Genomic DNA, 18,423 nt, shown 5'->3' on the forward strand with positions numbered 1-18,423 from the left:
TGCTTAGATGTGTGTCTTTGTTTACTTAATTCTGACTGCATCATGCTGTTATAAACAGTTGGCAATGGCATCACACGATTCCAACAACTTCCCTTAAAAACTATTCATTGTAAACATTTCAGCATCATGCATACATTACAGCAGGCCTACAATAATAAAAGTGGAGTTAACTGTGTAATTCTGAGTGGTCTCTAGTTCTTTGGGATGAAGATCGGAGCTGCTCTGTCCATGATGTCATCCTCAGTGATGTGTCAATGTTAGACGATGTTGTCTTTGGAGGTGCTGATCATTTAAAACGTCTAATCTAAAAGAAAAAAAAAACATGAATTTAAACAGTCACCTCAATTACTTGTAGAGATTTTTTATCATTTATAGTTTGAAAACATAAAATGTGAAAAAGTACATAAATTAATGTAATTTTCCATAATTCATGTCCCCCACACAAAAAGTAAAATACGAAACTAATTGCAATGAGAACAAACAACAATTAAAAAAAAAAAAGGTGGGAGAAGTTGCATGACCAAAATGTTTGACAGAAAGTACCCTTATTTTCTTACAACAACAAAAGAGAAATGTCATCCGACTGTTAATTTTACCAAATGTCTCTGGCGTATAATAAATCATGTACATCATTTTAAATAGTGCCAATTTATGCCTTTAAGTAAAACACTTATGAATTTTCCTACAAAAAGACCAGTCACCTTGTTGGATCACTATTATGAAGATCTTGTTTCCACTTTTCTTAAGTAATCTGCATTAACCATTAACATTTTATAAAGGGCATCAGAGATCTTTAAAATAACTTTTTCCTTCTCCCTTTAATTATTTAATAAAACAAGAGCTGTCAAAATATTAAAAGTTTTGATTGGGATTCATCTTAGAATTTGTGTTGTTAATCATGATTAATCGATCAATTTATGGCATTTTAAAATTCCACCTTTGCATTTAAAATGTTTTTTTTTTTTTTTTTTCATTTTGGATGTTTCTAGAGTCTTAAACTAGGAGAAACTGACTTCCTGTTTGGATACAGACATTTTTAGGTAGATTGAAGATTATAACATGAACTTCACCATGGAAAAAGACACTTGTTATGGACTGGAAAGGAAATCAGGGGGCTGTAAAGGGGTTATTTTTTGATGATATAATGTCCAGACGCCCTTTGACTTGCTCTAAGCTGTCTTTGAGTTTTTTTTTTTTATGAAATGTGACATTAAGGAGAAGTGGTGACTAATTTGCATGACAGGGGCTGCAGAGAGATGTTGCAGTGGCTCAACCAAAGTGTGTCGAAAGGGACATTTAAGCCTGAGATTAATTGCAATTTTAAAAAAGTAATGCACTAAATAAGGATCTTAGTCTGTCACAATTAATGTGATTAATCTTGACAGCCCTAAATAAAATATCAACTACTGATGGCTTAGGTTGCAGAGAACCCTGTTCAGTTTTTACTATGTGCCTTGTTTGAAAGGATCTAAATACACAGGAAGAAGGAACTTCATTTCTGTTGAAGCTTAGCAAGTGAAATGGAGGTTCTGTTTTCAAACAAATGCATCAGAAGTTTAAATGTGCCATCTGTGCAACATAAAACACTTGGATTAAAAAAAAGAGTTATTTCTAGATTTGCCTTTATTGATAGGACATCTGAAAAGAGGCAAGTATTATGGGGAAGACACCTACCTTACAGACTGGCCCAAACCAGCAACCCCATCTTTTTCCTTTTAATTTCTTTCTGCTAATTCAGAGATGTTCTGGGATGAATACCATCAGAAATACCTTAGAAACTGCATTAGTATGATGTAACTGAAATCAGTGAGTATGCCAATTTAAGCTCCCATCTGATATTTTCAACATCAACTTATCAGTCAAGTTTTTTTTTCCCTGGAAATCATTCCTTCTTCCTTCTTTGTCAACCCTTCATAACCTTTCGACCCCTAATTACTCAAATTACTTATACATTACTCTGCCAAATATAAAATATAACCAAACATAAAGGTATATTTCCTTGTAATTTCATTAACAACTATAATCTCATTAATATTTAATTTCATTCAGTGTTTTTTGTTTTTTGTTAAAAGTCTTTTGTGATTTGAGTCTTAACAAGGAAAATCACAGTTATAAGTTTCTACAACCCCCAAAAGGGGAAGCAACACAAAGAAAAAAATAAGGTGGTAAAATGCAAAAAAGTACAAAAGTACTTTTTAGCACTGGCTTCCAGTGAGTTTTGCTGTCTAAGCTGGGGTGGGACACACATACTGACGTCTGATGAAAAGGTCTATTGATGTGTCCCACCCCTGCTCAGATCCATATATGGTATAGGGTGATTCCTAAACACCATAATGGTATAATAAAAGTTGATAAACGGCGCTGTGACTTTTATTTTTGGAATATGTATCATTTATGACTCACCATTTACAAAAAGTGGCGATTTACACCGAATCTCGCTCATCCTCCGGTCAAAAAGAGCCCTCATCTCCCTCTGCAGAGTACCCTCTTTTTGGTCCGGCACACGTGAGGACTCATACTCCAGGCTGTCTGTGCTGCCTTCACTGCTGCTGGATGAGCTGTCAGACAGGCAGAGGCCGTTGGGTATAGGCCTCACTCGGCTGCTGTAGCTACCCTCGCTTTGAGCTCGCTGCGTCTGCCATTGGAGAGCAGATCTGCGGTGCACTGTTGGAGTCTGAGGAGAGGAAATCTGTCTCCTTGGGCAACTGCGGGATCTGGTCTTTGTTCGCATCAATGTGCATGGTAGAATGGTGACCGGAGCCTCCAAGGTCCGTCTCACCCTGGGAGGGGAAGATGGGGGTATAAATGGAGAGGATTTGGCTTCATGCTGACTCAGAGGCTGTGGCACAGGGAGAGGGAGGGAATCAGTCCGACTCTGACTCTCTGGTGGTTGCTCAGATTCAAGAGAAATGTCCTTCTCTGGCTGTGATTCTGTTGGTAATTCCTTAATCCGTTTATACTGCTTTGGCTCAAATGTCTCACTGGTCTCGTCCTCGGTATTGTTTGACTCAGGTTCAACCTCCAGCTCTTCTTCAATTCGATTTTGGCTGTCAGGCGCAGCAACATCAGGATAAGAACCCGGGGTATAGGTGTCAAAGTCAAAACTATCTGCTCTGAAAGAGGAAGGACCTCCAGTGTGGTGAGAGTCAGTGGAGGACCTCCGGCTGAAGATCCCTCCCCTTGTCTCTGGGGGTTCATGAATTTTAACCCTGTGAGCTCGTCTCACCGGCTCACTCATGGCGTCTTTGTGGATGGAGGCCTTTCCTGCAGGTCCAAGTACCAGAGAAGGCATATCCCCATCCAAGCTTTCCTGGGAGATGGTGTCCAGATCCTTTCTGAAGTACAGAGAACGTCCATCCTCTGAGGACAAGACCGAGGAGTCCAGAGAGGTTTGCCTCTGCTGACCCTTTATGTGCTTCTTGGCTGCCTTTTGGATGTGTTTTCGGGCTGCATGCACCGCTTTTGATGGTTTGATCTGATTTTGAAAGACAGAAAAGATTTTAGATGGAGTTGGAGGATGATGCTGTAAAATAACTGATTTCTGTGTTATTTTAAAGTAGCTTACCTTTCCTGTGATATCAATGATAGCCACATGAACAAAGATGGATGACTCAGCCATTCCCTCCAGGTAAACATGCCGAAAACCTACAAATTTAGATAAGGATCAAACAAATCCACACACAAATGACTATTAGCAATCTCATGGTAAATAGATAATTTTTTAATATTAGTGACTGAAATGACAGTAGAAATGAACAAGTATTTTTATTTTACATTGTGATAGACTTCTGTGCCTTTTGCGAAAACCACATTGATTTTAATTTGACAATCAGTTTTCCATTTTGAATGTGTTTTTTTTTGTAAGTTAACATCTCATCACGTTTCATACATAAAGAAATGAAGAGTAAAGAGGCAGTAGCTTAGCATAGAGTTTTTTTTCAGGAACTCTTAGCTGGATTTAGCGACTTCCTGGTGGTTGTCATATCGAGTCTCCATTAAGGAACTTAGAGAAATTACGTTAAAGCAAAAGTGAGTGCTCTTAAAAGTAAAACTTTCTTTTAACTTAACAATTCCCCTAATTTGAACAGATATTTTGGAAGTTAGATATTTTGAAAGAAAGTCTTTTGGTCTACCTGGCAAGACAGTCAGACTGCAGACCGTAGCTCTTAGACCGTTATTGTGAGATGCTGTCTCTGTCAGAATTGAAACTTTTTTCTATTTCTATTACAGACAAAGCAACATTTCATGTTTTTTTAGTTAACATTAGATACGTTGCTAATGCTAGCTTTGTTTCTTCGCTTGTACAGAAGTCCATGACCTTTAGCTACACCAACTATATAACTCTGTTATCTACATAGCTTATGCAGCTTACAGAGCTACATGAGCTATGTTTGCTACATTAGTTTCATGGAGGATGAGCTTTTTCTGTAAGCAGAATGTTTACTTGGCTTTATTAAACATTTTTTAATTACACTTTGCAGGTTAAGTTTTTAACTTTATACTTTTGTCATCCCAATTCCAACCAAAAGTTTTATTTTTAAAGTTTTTAGCATATATTTCCGTTTTGACAGATGTGATGTCTCACAGTGACAGTCTACATCCAGACCTCTCTCCTACCTGGCAGCATACTGGTGAGAGCCACAGTCCTCTGTCCAATGAAGTCTCGTCCAATTGGATCATGATCCCACACCTGGAAACGCACAAGGGCGAGTTGTGGCATGTAAATGTCGAAGATGAGGGTCTCCTCCCACATTGGGTTGAAACCTGAATGAAAAGTAGAGTCTAATTAGCTGTTTCATTGTATAAAGAAGCCAGCTTTCATAGCCTTGTCAACCACACAGGCTGAACAGACAAAATAAAGTCTACATAAAAAGGGTTCATTGTTTGCATCACAAGCCCCCCCCCCAGGGAATCCACTATGTTGTAGTTGTCCATCTCTGTGCTCAGGTGAGCAAACATCATACACGTTTGTAGGTTCTAACAACTCATACAAAATTTGGCAATATTTCTTCAGTAAGTTTGAGTAAAGTGGTTCTTTGTCTGAAATAGCCACACGCTATAAGAGAAAGCAATCATATGTTATGCTAATTGCATTTGCACACTGACTCTGAAACTTTCGTACCTCGTTATTTTTTCTCAGAACAGGTTTGATTTTGTTTTTCTTCTGTCCAAGTTATTTAAATGGTTAGTTGACTATTCAGAGCAACTTCACTTGTAAACCTCGCTTGCCCATAGCCTAAGCGCATATCAAATTGAGCACATCACATTTTTTATTGAATTACTAATCTGAAAAAAAGGAACTTAAAATGACACAGTCAGTGTGTATAGACCTTCACTATTACTATCACTATCTCCATTATTACTAGTGATATTGCATGTTTGGACCATATCTGTACACTCTGAGCAAATGTGCAGAAATACAAACAAAATGAACACAGTACCAACAAAAAGCTCTGTTTAAGCTGTATGCTACTAATGTCTCATGTTTTCAATATGAAGTTTCAAAACCCTTTTCCTTTCAACATTTTGCCAGCTATATGATCAAGACCAAACATTTACATTTAAAAGTGTTTGACAAGGCCTCCTAAATGTCTGCCATCTTATTTAGATAAGCAAGCAATGAAACTTTAAATTTGTCGACCATGACAGATGCATTGAATGGCTCCTTAATGGCCAATGAAATGAGCAACGTATTTGATCGAGCCATCGAAATTGGAAAGCACTTAACCGGTTGCTGTGATGCTTGTGGTCTTGAAAAACACCTTCGAAGGTTGCAGCCCCTGAATTGGGACACAGTTCAATTGAAAAATTTTAATTGCTAGATATATTTTTTGAAAAATACCATTATCATCCACCACTTTGGTCTGCTTCTTGCAACAATCAAACGGTAAACCAATTATTTCAACTTCAACAAAGGGATCGATGATCTGGAATACAAAAAGAGACACAAAAGCAACATATTAGTTTTGAAAGGTGTATGTTTTTAGCTTAAATTAGTTAGGTTTGAAATATATCTGGAGTATCTTGGCTTCACCTCTCCTCTGTCACCAAACATGGAGTCTTTGGGCTTGGGGAGCTGCTGTCCACTGATGATCTTCAATACTAACTGCGTCTTTCTGTGTCCTGGTAATGGCTCCTCCAGGGTTGGGTTAAAGGCAGCTGTGAAAAGAAAAAAAAAAAAAAAAAAAAAAAAAGTTGACCACAATCGTAGAAATGGTTCGGTGTTTAGTTTGATACAATATGCTAGCATACAATACTTGGGGTGTAACGGTACGGAAAAATCTCGGTTCGGTATGTACCTCAGTTTTGAAGTCATAGTTCGGAACGTTTTCATTATGGTAAATAAGGCGAATAAATAACAGAATTAATTATTATTTCTAAATTGTATTAAATTATATTTAAATAGATAGGCTGAAAATGTTACATTTAAATTATCAATAATGCTGCATCCGCCTTCCAAAAGGTGTTCAATTAATGAAAATATTTATAAATGAATACATTTCTGAATTACTATATTATTTTAATTTGTATATTGACATATTTATACCCATTCTTTAAACACTAAAATTCCCAGCTAACTTACAACCATAATTTAGCTTGTTAAGTATGCTAATTAACGTCTTTCCTGCTGATTTTAACACAGACTTCAGCACTGGATTACTTTTTTAACTATTAGGACCTACTACAAAGTTTGGGAGAACTTTCTGCAACCCATTTTGGTGGATAAAGAGGTTAGAGCGGTGTGAAATCTGAGGATAACTTTACCTATGATGCAGCTGCAGACATGATCAAGTCCCTTCTCCCCCTCCTCCGAGGCTGACAGTTGAAGGTACTGCATTTAGAATTAATTTGATTCATAAAACCAGAGCCTCATTGTTATAATAAAAAGATCTTGAATCATGGGAAATTCATAACCAGCTTTTTTGTTGTTCCTCCTCGTTACAGTGACGTTCTTGTTTGAGTGGAGCCTTTTCAGCTGCTGTCAGCGACACAGCTGCTGAATAATGTCAGCGCTACTGTTGTTGTCTTTGTCCACTGTTGTATTTTACTGGGAAACAAAGTGTTCCTAAATAGGATACTTTTATCTGGGAATATTCAGGCTGTTTCTGTCCTTTGCTGTGGTTGTGTGGTTGCCAAGACAGTGTGACAGTGAGTTGATCTGGTTTTCCGTCTGTGCATGAGCTTCGTTCAACTTGTAGCTGTTTGGTGCACGTCTGTACAGTACCAAGAGGCCCGTACTGAACAGATACGGTATGAATACACGTGCCTTTACACCCCTACTATTCAACACGAAACAATATGAAATGATGATGATGATGATATAATAATAATAATATTAATAGTAATAATAATAATAACAACTTTATTTATATAGCGCCTTTAAAAACAGATGTTTGCAAAGTGCTTTAACACACATGGCAAAAGCAAAGATATGTTACCATGAAGGTGGAATTCCCGTTATTGAGCGAGGTTGGACATTGGTTGTGGAAACATAAGCAAGATCAGAGTTTGCTGTACCAAACCACGCTAAATTGCACTGAACCAGACACACCAAAAGTTGCAGTTACCTCCACACATATTTTTATTATTCACATACCTTTGCGCATGCACTTTGGCTTTAAAATGTAGCCACAGTTTCCATTGCTTGAGAACTTGGCTCGGTTTAGTTCTAGCATACGTCCTTCTGTTTGGTAATTCATGGCAACTAAAATGAAAGGTTAACATATTAAGACAAAAAAAACAACCCTCTTGAATTCCAAAAAATACTGTCCTAACTCTCTGAGCATCTTACCCATATGACATCCTGCATTCCAGTATGGCTGTGGGTTAAAGTTGCTTGAGTCCACTCTGTAGTTTGACGGGTACACTCGCAGGAGTTGCCGCTGGTTTAAACGGACCAATTCAGTCGGCTTCAGCTGCAAGATCTGGTTCATAACTGTCTCATTTAGGGAAGATACCTGCCAGCTGTTTGTTAACCCTTCAAGACAAAAATACAGCATTACACATCCTTTTGTTTTAATGTTTAAAGAGGATTGCAGATTTATTTTGGAATACTATATACCTTGTGTCTCTATGTCGTGCACTCTGACAGATTTTGTGTACTTGACCAGGTCAGACAGAGCTCTGGACAGCCTCATTGTTTTCCTCTTCCTAAAGTGAGAGTTAGAGTCATACAGTACAAGTTAAAGGGCTGTTACTAATACTATTAAATGGCTTAAAGTACTTAATTCAATGACCAGCCTTACTTAGGGTGGTAAACAATTCGTGTCCTCTCCTTGCTGCTGTAATCTGACTCGCCATCTGACATTGCTTTGTTTTTCATCCTGCTTCTCTTTTTTCTCTGGGTGAAAAAAGAGTAGTACCTTTCACGTTCTCTTGTTTTCTCTCTACAACTTTCTAAAATAGTCAAATATATAATTTACTGAAAAATGGCAGACCTTTCTTTTGAAACTCCTTACGATGGCTCTGCCAAATTGTCTCTTCTTTTTGGTCGAATTTCCAGGGACAAAGCTATTCCCATCCTAAAACATTCAAACATAATGTGTTACTCTATCTATCTATCTATCTATCTATCTATCTATCTATCTATCTATCTATCTATCTATCTATCTATCTATCGTTTGCCTGTGCATTATCGTCATCATCTTCATCATCTTCATCGTCGTCATCATCTCCAGTATCTTCATCAGATACGTCCCCCTCCTCTGCCTCAGGATCAAGGTTTGCTGGCAGCTTTTTTCCCTGACAAATTCATTCATTGAGAGGTTAATCAGTGTATCTGTTCAGCTCTGAATCTGAAAGCAGCCTTGACTTACCTTGACTAAAACTTTTCCTTTCAGGATCTCAGGCGAGGGTAGCTTCTTGCATTCATGTACATTGACAGCTGACAGATCCAGTTTGTCCTGCAGCACCTCCTTCAGATACTCAGCCATCTTCTTCTGCTGAGGGACCGTGCAGTGGTTCTCGATAGACAGAATCACAGGATACCTAGGAGGAGATGGAGTCACGAATGATACCACAGCACCCAAGCAACAGATATGACATTTTATTGTGAAAAGTCAACATAAATAAGAGAACTTACTGTGATTTAGTGAAGGCATATTTGTTGATTGTTTCAATAACATCTTTGAAGAGAATTTTGGACGTCAAGGTGTAGCCATGGTGAATAATAGGCTCACCATCAGGCCCATCCCAGCAGTCAACTGACAAAGAAAAGAAGAACATTAGGACTTAGGATGTTTGAGGGGCAGGGGTGAAAATAAAAGAAGGTCACCTGCTGCATGCAGTGGGGCACCACACTAAAATAATACTAAAAAACCCTTGCTAAGATGTTTTTATTGTGTGATTAAACCTACCACACCAATGTAAAATTTTGTGCATGTTTTGCACCAAAGAGGGTACTTTGTCAAATTTTCGAAGACTGTGGGGTGCGCAGATGGTCAAGTGGTTTAAGGTGCATACCATGTACATGGTCAGCCCAGGTTCGAATCTGGCCTGTGGCCCTTTGCCGTATGTCTCTCCCCTCTCTCATCCCTGTTTCTGAGTCTATCCACTGTCCTTCCCTGTCTAATAAAGGCATGAAAAGGCCCCAAAAACATTTTTTTCAGAAGACTGTTGATTTCTTTCACAGACCATTCATCTGAGATGCTGTATATCTCTGAATAAAAATAAACGGTAAAAATTTTGAAATAGAATCGGTTTAAACTTCTCTTTCTGGTTAAGGTAAGGGTTAGGATACCAAAAATTGAAAGACCTGAAAAACCTTATCACAAAACATTTAATAAAGTCAAGTAAACATTCTGCTTACAGGAAAAAAAAGCTTGACCTATATGAAAACATTCCCATGCTAGATGCTAATATATTGGCTTGTGAGGTAATGATAACATCATAGCTAGCATAGCTATATTAGCTGCAGCTAAAGCGAGCCACTGTTCATGAGCTACAAATGGGTCTTTAAATAATTTAATCCTGGATTAGACTGCTGTGGTATATTAACCACATAGTTCTTTTATATGGAAAAGCATTTACTTTAAATATGACCCTGCTGTGATACAGTAGCACATATGGGCAGTCTGCTGTATGTAATGTTAGTGAAGATGGTCGATTAACATGAATGAAAGTTACGTTGAGTCTGTTTCGTCAATACACCACAACTGCTGATCTTATTCTCTTTTCAATTTATGAAATGTTGCTCAGTCGATTATGTTTACAATGCAGTTGTTTTATGAGTGTAACTTCCAGACTTTATTTATGAATAAAGTTGAGAAAAAAAAAAAAATCTATAAAGGGAAATATGCTGTGGGGCTGCACAGCAGTGCAGGGGTTAGTGCTGTTGCCTCACAGCAAGAAGGTCCTGGGTTTGCTTTCCAGTCAGGTCCTTTCTGTGCGGAGTTTGCATGTTTTCCCCGTGCACGCGTGGGTTCTCTCCGGGTACTCCGACTTCCTCCCACCACCAAAAAACCTGCTCATTAGGTTAATTGGTGACTCTAAAATTGGCCGTAGGTGTGACTTTGAGCATGCCTGGTTGTCTGTCTCTATATTTCAGCCCTGTGATTGACTGGCGACCAGTCCAGGGTGTACCCCGCCTCTTGCCCAATGACAGCTGGGATAGGCTCCAGCCCCCCCGCAACCCGAAACGGGATAAAGGGTATAGAAAATGGATAAATGGATGGAAATATGCTGTACCAACAAATTAAAACACTTCCTTTCCATCATATATGGTGTCTTGGATGAACAGTCTGTGACAGTGGCCGTCAGAAATGTACGGTCTGCAGCCAGACCCCTCTCAAATTTTGACCCCTCACAGGGCAGTCTAAAGCAGTGGTTCTCAACTGGTCAAGTCCCAGGACCCACCACTAACTCCTCAGTGAGAAGCTATGACCCAATTTTCAAACATTTTTAACCAATTTGGGTTATTTGATTAAAAAAAGAACAGTTTGGACCTCATACAGAACAAAACAGGCATGTTTTATTAGAATTTCATGGACTTTTGGCACAACCTTTGCATCCAGGAACACATTTTGCAACCTACTGAAAAGGGCTCTGCAACCCATTTCTTTTTCCTTTTTTTCTTTTTTTTTTTAAGATTTATTTTATGCCTTTTTTGATAGAGGAGGACAGTGGGTAGAATCATAAATATAGATGAGTGGGGAAGAAACATGTAAGAAAGGCCTACTGCTGAACCTGGGCCACCTGCATTCATGGAGCACAAACTGAACAGTGAACACTAGCTGCGCCCCACCATGACCCAGTTCTGGGTCCTGAACCACTGGTTGAGATCCACTAGTGTAGAGGCAGCTTTACAGGGCACCATAATGGGCACTTCATTAAATTTTGTTCATTTAGAGACAAAAAAAGTTACAGGAGCAACATTGTGAAATTGTGCCCATTTGGATGGCACAAATGAGGTTACTTTGTCAAAATTTGACAATGCAGAGAGCAATCTAAAGGCTGCTTGGTCAAATTTTGTCAATTTAGACAGCAGTGTAGAGGGCAGTGTAATGTAAAGAGCACCAAAGAGGCACTTTGTTCAAATTTGTTCATTTAGAGGGCAGTCTAGAGCAGAGGTTCCCAAACTTTTCCACACCCAAAATAACAGCACCAGACCTGCAGACCCCTTCTGTTTCTAGAAGTGGATAAGGAATAGTTGTGCACAGCCATGCACATTCAAGAATAATCATGTGCAGACTTAAATGTTTCTAACCTAATGTCTATAGTTTTATTTTAAAATGAACTAATTGTATGTATCTTTATATATTTAAAATGAAAACATATAAATATAAAATATATACTATTTTAAATCATTTTAAAAGGTTCATGTTTTATGGAAGGCATCCCACAACCACCCAGGAGGTTCTGACCCCCACTTCAAGAACCACTGGTCTAAAGGACACATCGTCATGGTTATCTAGCATGATGGCATCAAAGAATGCACTTTTGCAGCATTTTCAACTATTAGGGGCAGTCGCTCACATTATTCCTTCAGTGGCCGTGCCAGTGTGAGGGCAAACTTAGTCGTTTATGAGGCCTCTTACCTTCCACACAGCGACAGCCTGCTTGGAGAACATAGGCGTACATTTCCACTCTAGACTGGGAGAGCAGCTGGTCACCTGTCAGGTAAGTGTTGTGTGAGGTGGCGATGAAGTAGTTAGTCAGAGGCTGAGTCATGTCCTGGTTCACCTGGTTGTGCTCGGGATTGAAGATGTCACCAGCAGGACTCCTCATGAAGTTAGTAAAACCTGAAGGAAGAACCACATTTGTCGCTTGTATATTGAAGCATGTCTGGTCCAGAATTTGTGCAGTATTTCATTTCGTTAGTGGTAGTGCTCATTGTTAGATATGTTAGTTTATGTCAGTTCTCCTTACCATCAATTCCAAGGACCATGTGCTGCAGGTTCTCAGGACACGGCTCAAACCTGGCCACTATGTCAACTAATTGCTCTTTGGGAACACCTCGCATCTAGAGATAGAGCAATACTAGGAAGGTTAGATTATGTCTGTTTTAAAGCCATCCATCCATCCATCCATCCATCCATCCATCCATTCATGTTTTCTTCTGCTAATACCTGGCTAGGATTCTGTTTCCCTTTAGTCAGCATTGCTTCCTTGATATCCTTTCCTGGGATATCCCCAAATAGTCTCTAAGCAGGCAGGAAACATGGATCTATACATCTCTAGCAAGCTCTGAGTTTACCCAGGAGTCTCCTTGGGGTTAAATGTCCCCCTCTCCAAAGAAAGACACCCAACAGGTCTTCCAATCAGATGGCGATACAGCTGGCTGCTTTTGAGGTGAAAGTTAAGATAAACTACTCTGATCTTCTTCCAGATGTCAAAACTCCCTACCCTATTTCTAGGCTGAGCCCAGAAACCCTACAGAGAGGACTCAGGTTTGATGTCCTCGCAACTGCTAGCAAAGCACTACCAGTCAATCTCACTGTCTATTTAACTCTTACTTATAAACATACTCACAAGATTCTTGATCTTCTTTGCTTGAGGCATTGACCTGATCTGGCAGGGAACTATGAACTAAGACTTTGAGGTCATGACTTATTCCAACCACTTCACACTCAGATTAAAACCAGGGTTTGCTTGAGCTCATAGTAGAGAGTCTATTGCCCTCCCATGGACTGGGTCTAAGATTCTGACCATGCAAATCTTAAACAAATAAGGTGGTAAGAACCACCTCTTGGAGGCCACTATCTACTGGAAACATGCTTGGCTTTGGCAAGAGGATACTAGCACAGCTCTTTACTGATGGACCAGCTAGCTATGACTCCAAAAAAAAAAAACAGTCATAGATAGACCTATCTAAGGCCATTAACACATGCAGACTGTGTTAGCAAGCTCCCATGACCCCAAATTCCCATTGGACCTCTGGTATTAGAGGTTTGACATTCAGCCAAAGCTTACTTCCAAGCATCCCCAGAATAGACTTTGTCTGGGAGGCCGAGTAGTGTTATAGCCTGAAAAATGGAACACATTTCTGGTCTGCTTTTTTGATGTAAGAGCCACCAGTGCAGCTTGCCACTTCACGGGCATCGCCACAAAGAATTACTGAGATGCGCAAGACGAAATGGAACAACAATGTTTGTTTCAGCATTTCAGGGAATCCCACAGCAAGCTGGGCAGAAGGCAAAGACAGGGATCTTGTTCTGTTCCTATCTTCACCAATGCATGGGCTGTAACTTTCATGAAAACATTCTATTTACCATTTTAGCTTTTTTTTGTCCTTGTGTTATAGATCTTATTGAATCCTGTATCACAGTGAGGCTGTTGTGACAGTAAAGCTGGGTTGCATGAATTCCTTATTTCCCTTACTGCATGTAAAGACAGTATGAACCTGAAAATAGAAGACTTCAACACCAACAAACGAAACCTCAGCATGCATCTCTGCTATATTTTACTGCACCTTCTGCTCATTTTCCAGAAAGCGTGTAAGGTCCTGCAGATCCATGACTTCTTTTTGATTGCTGTAGGAGATCAGTATCAGATAGAGGTCTCTGCGTGTTGAGATCATCTTGTAGAACGAACAGAATTCTTCAAAGCCCAGAGAGCCTTGGTTCTCGTCTGTGTCTGCTTCCTACAGATAACAACAAATAGATTTTATGGGCATGAAATAAATCTGTCGTATATGGGATTTAAGATAACCAACCTGCTAAAACCATCTACAACCGTACACCCATCTGTGGGTTATATACACCGTATATCTCTACACCATCAAACATGATAGAACTTGTACAGACTGTCATCATAAGAGGGAAAGATGAAGAGCCACTGAACTAAAGAAATATTGCAGTGCTGTTGGAGCCATCTGTTCAGTGGCGGCCATATGGCCCTCCTGTGGCACTCTCCTGTACTTTCCTGCCAAAATCCCTACATACATATTTGTCTGCTGGCTCTGTAGCTATACTTTTACCTTACTGCTTCTCTGATTGACATGAAAATGAGGTAAGCTTTAGCCTCTTAAGGAATTATCAATCATTTTACACCTTCTAGCTCACGCAACAAATTGGGTTCTTTTGTTTTTTTAATTAAAAAGGCTTTTTTAAAACTTCTGAACATAAAGACGGATTGGTCAATGGTAGGCAGTCTACATGTCTGTATTTGTGGTCCATGGCCCATAGATATCAATATTATCAACCTATAGTCAAACTTTACTGGGCGCATTTCTTACTTGAAACATCTCTCTGACTTTCTGCTTGGGTAAATTCACATTGAGTTTGTGAAGCAGCTGATGAACCTCTCCAATGCTCAAAGTGCCATCTCCATTTTTGTCTGCCTCAGAGAAAGTCTGCTGTAACCACATGAGGAAGCAGTTAAGAAAAATCTCTGTACCAATCAAAGTGTCAATCACCACTTTTAATGTACTGAACAGGTAGTTTTTAATCAGTTATAACAGGTCAACTGGGAATTAGACACTGTATAAAGGATATTGATCACGGGTGCGTTGCCTCCGGGCCAGACTGTCTTCATCACTGATGCCTGCCATGAGGTATCTAAGCCCAGTGATCCAGGTCCGTGCCTCCTCTGCATGAGTGGAAACCAGGTCCAGGGACTTGACACGCTCCCCGTAGTAGATACTGAAGCAGCAGTTTGGGTCAAAGCGGTTGTCTGCATACCTCCTGAAGATCTCTGACTTTTTCCCCTCAATGACTTCATGGATGGAATCGATCGTGACTGTAAGAGATGATTGAAAAAAGTGTCATAAGCTGTCCATGCATACAGTGTCCGTTACTCTAGTATTTTTCTGTGGACTCTACATATGATGGACTGTGAATTTCCTTATTCATTTTTTAAGTGGCACATTTATTCAGATAGGACAGCAGTGAATGAAGTTGGAGTGGGGAAAGAGAGGAGGGGAATGACATACAGAAATTTTCTTGTGAGGGGGTTCTCAATCAAAACAATAACAAAAGGCAGTGGCAAGCTTGGGCAACGAAACGTGCAACCAATGGCAGAGAATAAACATGGCCCATCACAAAAGAGGCAGCACAAAACATGAATGAGATACAGCAGCACAACGGCAGCCCCCAGCAGAAGCCCCTTGCTTCCTTATGTCGCAGTTTTTCTGATAACATAAAATGTTCCTACAGCAACCAGAAGTTGTTTCTGTCTGCCGTGGCAGCCGCTGTGATAAGATGTGTCCCACTACAACTATAAAAGTTAAGAATTTCTCTGGCTATATATATATATATATATATATATATATAAATACACACACACTATATGGACAAAAGTTTTAGGCTTTCTGGCCACTACACCATGTACACCTTGTTGGACCTCCTTTTACAGCTGAAACAGCCTCCACTTTTACTGAAAGCTTTCCACAAGGGTTTGGAATAATTTTGTGGGAATTTGTGCACATTCATTCTGTAGAGCATTGATGAGGTCAGGCACTGATGTTGGATGAGAAGGTCTTGCTCACAATCTCTGGTCCGGGGAGAGTTTGCAGTAGAGACGCTGTCCCTCTGTTTTCCAAGGAGCAAGTTGAGGTGGTTCGCGCATCTGATTAGGATGGTTTCTGGAAGGAGACCCCCGGGATAGACCCAGGACTCGCTGGAGGGATTATACTTCTCATCTGGCCTGGGAGCGCCTCAGAGTCCCCCAGAAAGACTCAGAAAATGTCGCTGGGGTTTGGTTTCAGGGCTGACTTGCTCAGGCTGCCAGCGCAACCCACAGAAGAAAATTGATGAATGGATGGATGGATGAATACAATGTTTTAGAGTTTTCATTGAATAAAAACTAGATCAAAGCGTTAAAGGGTGAACGTGACAAAATGTGACTAAAACTAAAAAGCGTTTTAATCTAAAGACTAAGACCAAAACTAATTTTAAAATAGCTGCCAAAATTAACACCACATTGGAGCCCTGAGAGCACAAACAATTATCTAGAAAGTAGGACCGTTTGTTCTGCCTGTGAAACAAACACGGACACAGTCAAACTTCATGTATAGATAACGAAATTACAACTCAGTGCAAAGCGGGTGTAAAACTTCTGATTTTAATCTGACTAATAGCAAGACATACCAATGGATTTATGTGTGAGAACATGATTAGTGATTGGTTTTACATTCAATACTGTGCTGTAAAGAAAAGTACAAGAATTCTTGTGTTGTGATGTCTCACTTTTGGCCTTGTCATGTTTCTTGGAGGGCCGCCAACGGATGCAGGACTTGTGTTCGTCCAGGTAGAAGAATCGGACCAGTCCTTTCTTCTTCCCCTTCAGTTTGGACATCTGAGTGCCCGTCTGCATGGTGCACATACACCTCTCCACTACAGGTGAGCACAAGGACACACATTATTCATGCAGAGTCAAGTCACAGGGATGACCACGTTTCCATGAATTATGCCAACTGCAGAGGGAGCTTTGGTGTGCAGTATATTTATTAATTCATCAGAAAAAAGGCTTGCTTTTGTCAGCAAACTAATTCTTGAAGTAAAAAAAGTTTCATGTTGATGCCTGAGCCTGTTTACTTTATGTAATGATTCAAGAAAAGCGTTTGATTTTCATTGCAAGTTTGCTCAGTCTAAATATAATGTATGAAATTCTGCAGTATGTGCTGTGACTTTGTGCATAAATGCATTAAGAAAACCCAAGAGGAACCTGAAAACAGACAAGACAAGTAGAGGTTAACCTCCAAGCACTTGTTTATGAGATTAAAGGCTGCGTCACACGGGGATTAAAGTTGCTGTATGTGTGTGAAATGTCAAATGTGTGTCAAAAACGAGCAGCAAAAAAGGAAAGGATACACAGCCTTGATATGATCTTTCTTAACAAAGAAACCCAATCATTGTCAGAAATCCTTCAGTGTTTAAGTATGCTGTGTATTTTTATAACGTTAATGACAGTGTTTAAGTGCTGTAGATTTTAACTAAAAACTGTATATCATATCTGATGATTTTGATCCCATTCATGTCATGGTAAGGTGGTGTGGCTGTTTTGTGTGCTTGGTTCAGGTAACCTTTGTTTGTAATCTGAAGCTCAGATGCGCGTGACGCAACCTGGCACATCATTCAGGCTAATCCTTAAGGATTGTCTACCGTCCATATGCCTGTTAGCCACTCAGGCTTCCTTTGCAATTCAATGCTACACTGTGGGACTTTCACACATTAAAGAAGCCAACTGAAAGAAAACAATCGTGGTTATTTGTTTCAGATACATGGTTTTTGAATATTACACTGATGTCTGTTGAATCCAGGATTCTTTAGTTTGCAGCTTTAATTTAATTTTGAAGCCAAAGTATTTGAGTAGTCCTTAGTGAGTCTTACCTATCTGTCCCAATCTCCATTTCGGCTGTGCAACAACGCTGCCACCAATCCAGAAAAACTCCTCTGCAAGCCTAGAGATGGATGCTTTCTGCCAGAGTTTTGGAGAGGTCATAATGGATGGACTGGGAGACCTCACTGGAGTCGTGGCCTGCTTCCCCTGAAGAAGGGAGCCCTTACCAAGAGATGGGGAGAACATCCCTGGTGCCAGGGACCCCAAAGACTGAAATGGAGTCTTCTTTGGTGACAGAGAGGACAGTGGGGGGCTGCTGCCCAGCCCTGGAGACTGAGGTGCCATCGCTGGGGTGCTGTTCATCCCTGAGCTGTGCATTTGAGTCCAGCTCTCCTGTCCCATTCACACCACATGAACCCACATCCCCCTTACTCTGCTGGGCTCTTCAGCCAAGTTTGTTTATAGCACAGCTTCTCCTATGCAGATTCTTAAGTGTGAGCATATCCACTTCTTCCTGTCAAACTCTTCCCACGTGGGATCAGGGAACAGTATTCCCATCCTGGAGCTTCATTCCTCTTCATCCCATGTCCAGTGATCCATTGTAGCAGCTCGAGGTTCTTCTGTATTTACTTTTTGGACAGAGAGACGGCTCTCTGTGAAAGAGTGTGCAACACGTGTCAGTCACTAAATCTTCCTCGAGCTGTA

The 18,423-nt window shown here is 40.0% G+C and overlaps 1 protein-coding gene across 1 annotated transcript; it reads right to left on the bottom strand.

Annotated features, from left to right (window-relative positions):
- Positions 1–2: 2 nt before the first annotated feature.
- plch2b (phospholipase C, eta 2b) lies at positions 3–18,063 on the bottom strand. The gene is made up of 21 exons (XM_041783592.1): positions 17,769–18,063; positions 16,626–16,772; positions 14,934–15,177; positions 14,675–14,804; positions 13,910–14,080; positions 12,367–12,460; positions 12,036–12,239; positions 9,083–9,203; positions 8,817–8,988; positions 8,626–8,742; positions 8,439–8,522; positions 8,247–8,341; positions 8,063–8,151; positions 7,793–7,978; positions 7,598–7,705; positions 6,035–6,159; positions 5,843–5,927; positions 4,618–4,764; positions 3,566–3,645; positions 2,404–3,475; positions 3–304 (listed from the first exon to the last, which is right to left on the bottom strand). The coding sequence occupies exons 1-21, from the start codon at positions 18,061–18,063 to the stop codon at positions 300–302; spliced, it is 3,771 nt and encodes a 1,256-aa protein (XP_041639526.1). The 3' UTR covers positions 3–299.
- Positions 18,064–18,423: the final 360 nt, after the last annotated feature.

Source organism: Cheilinus undulatus, linkage group 3, assembly GCF_018320785.1.
Source record: "Cheilinus undulatus linkage group 3, ASM1832078v1, whole genome shotgun sequence".
NCBI classification, from domain to species: Eukaryota; Metazoa; Chordata; class Actinopteri; order Labriformes; family Labridae; genus Cheilinus; species Cheilinus undulatus.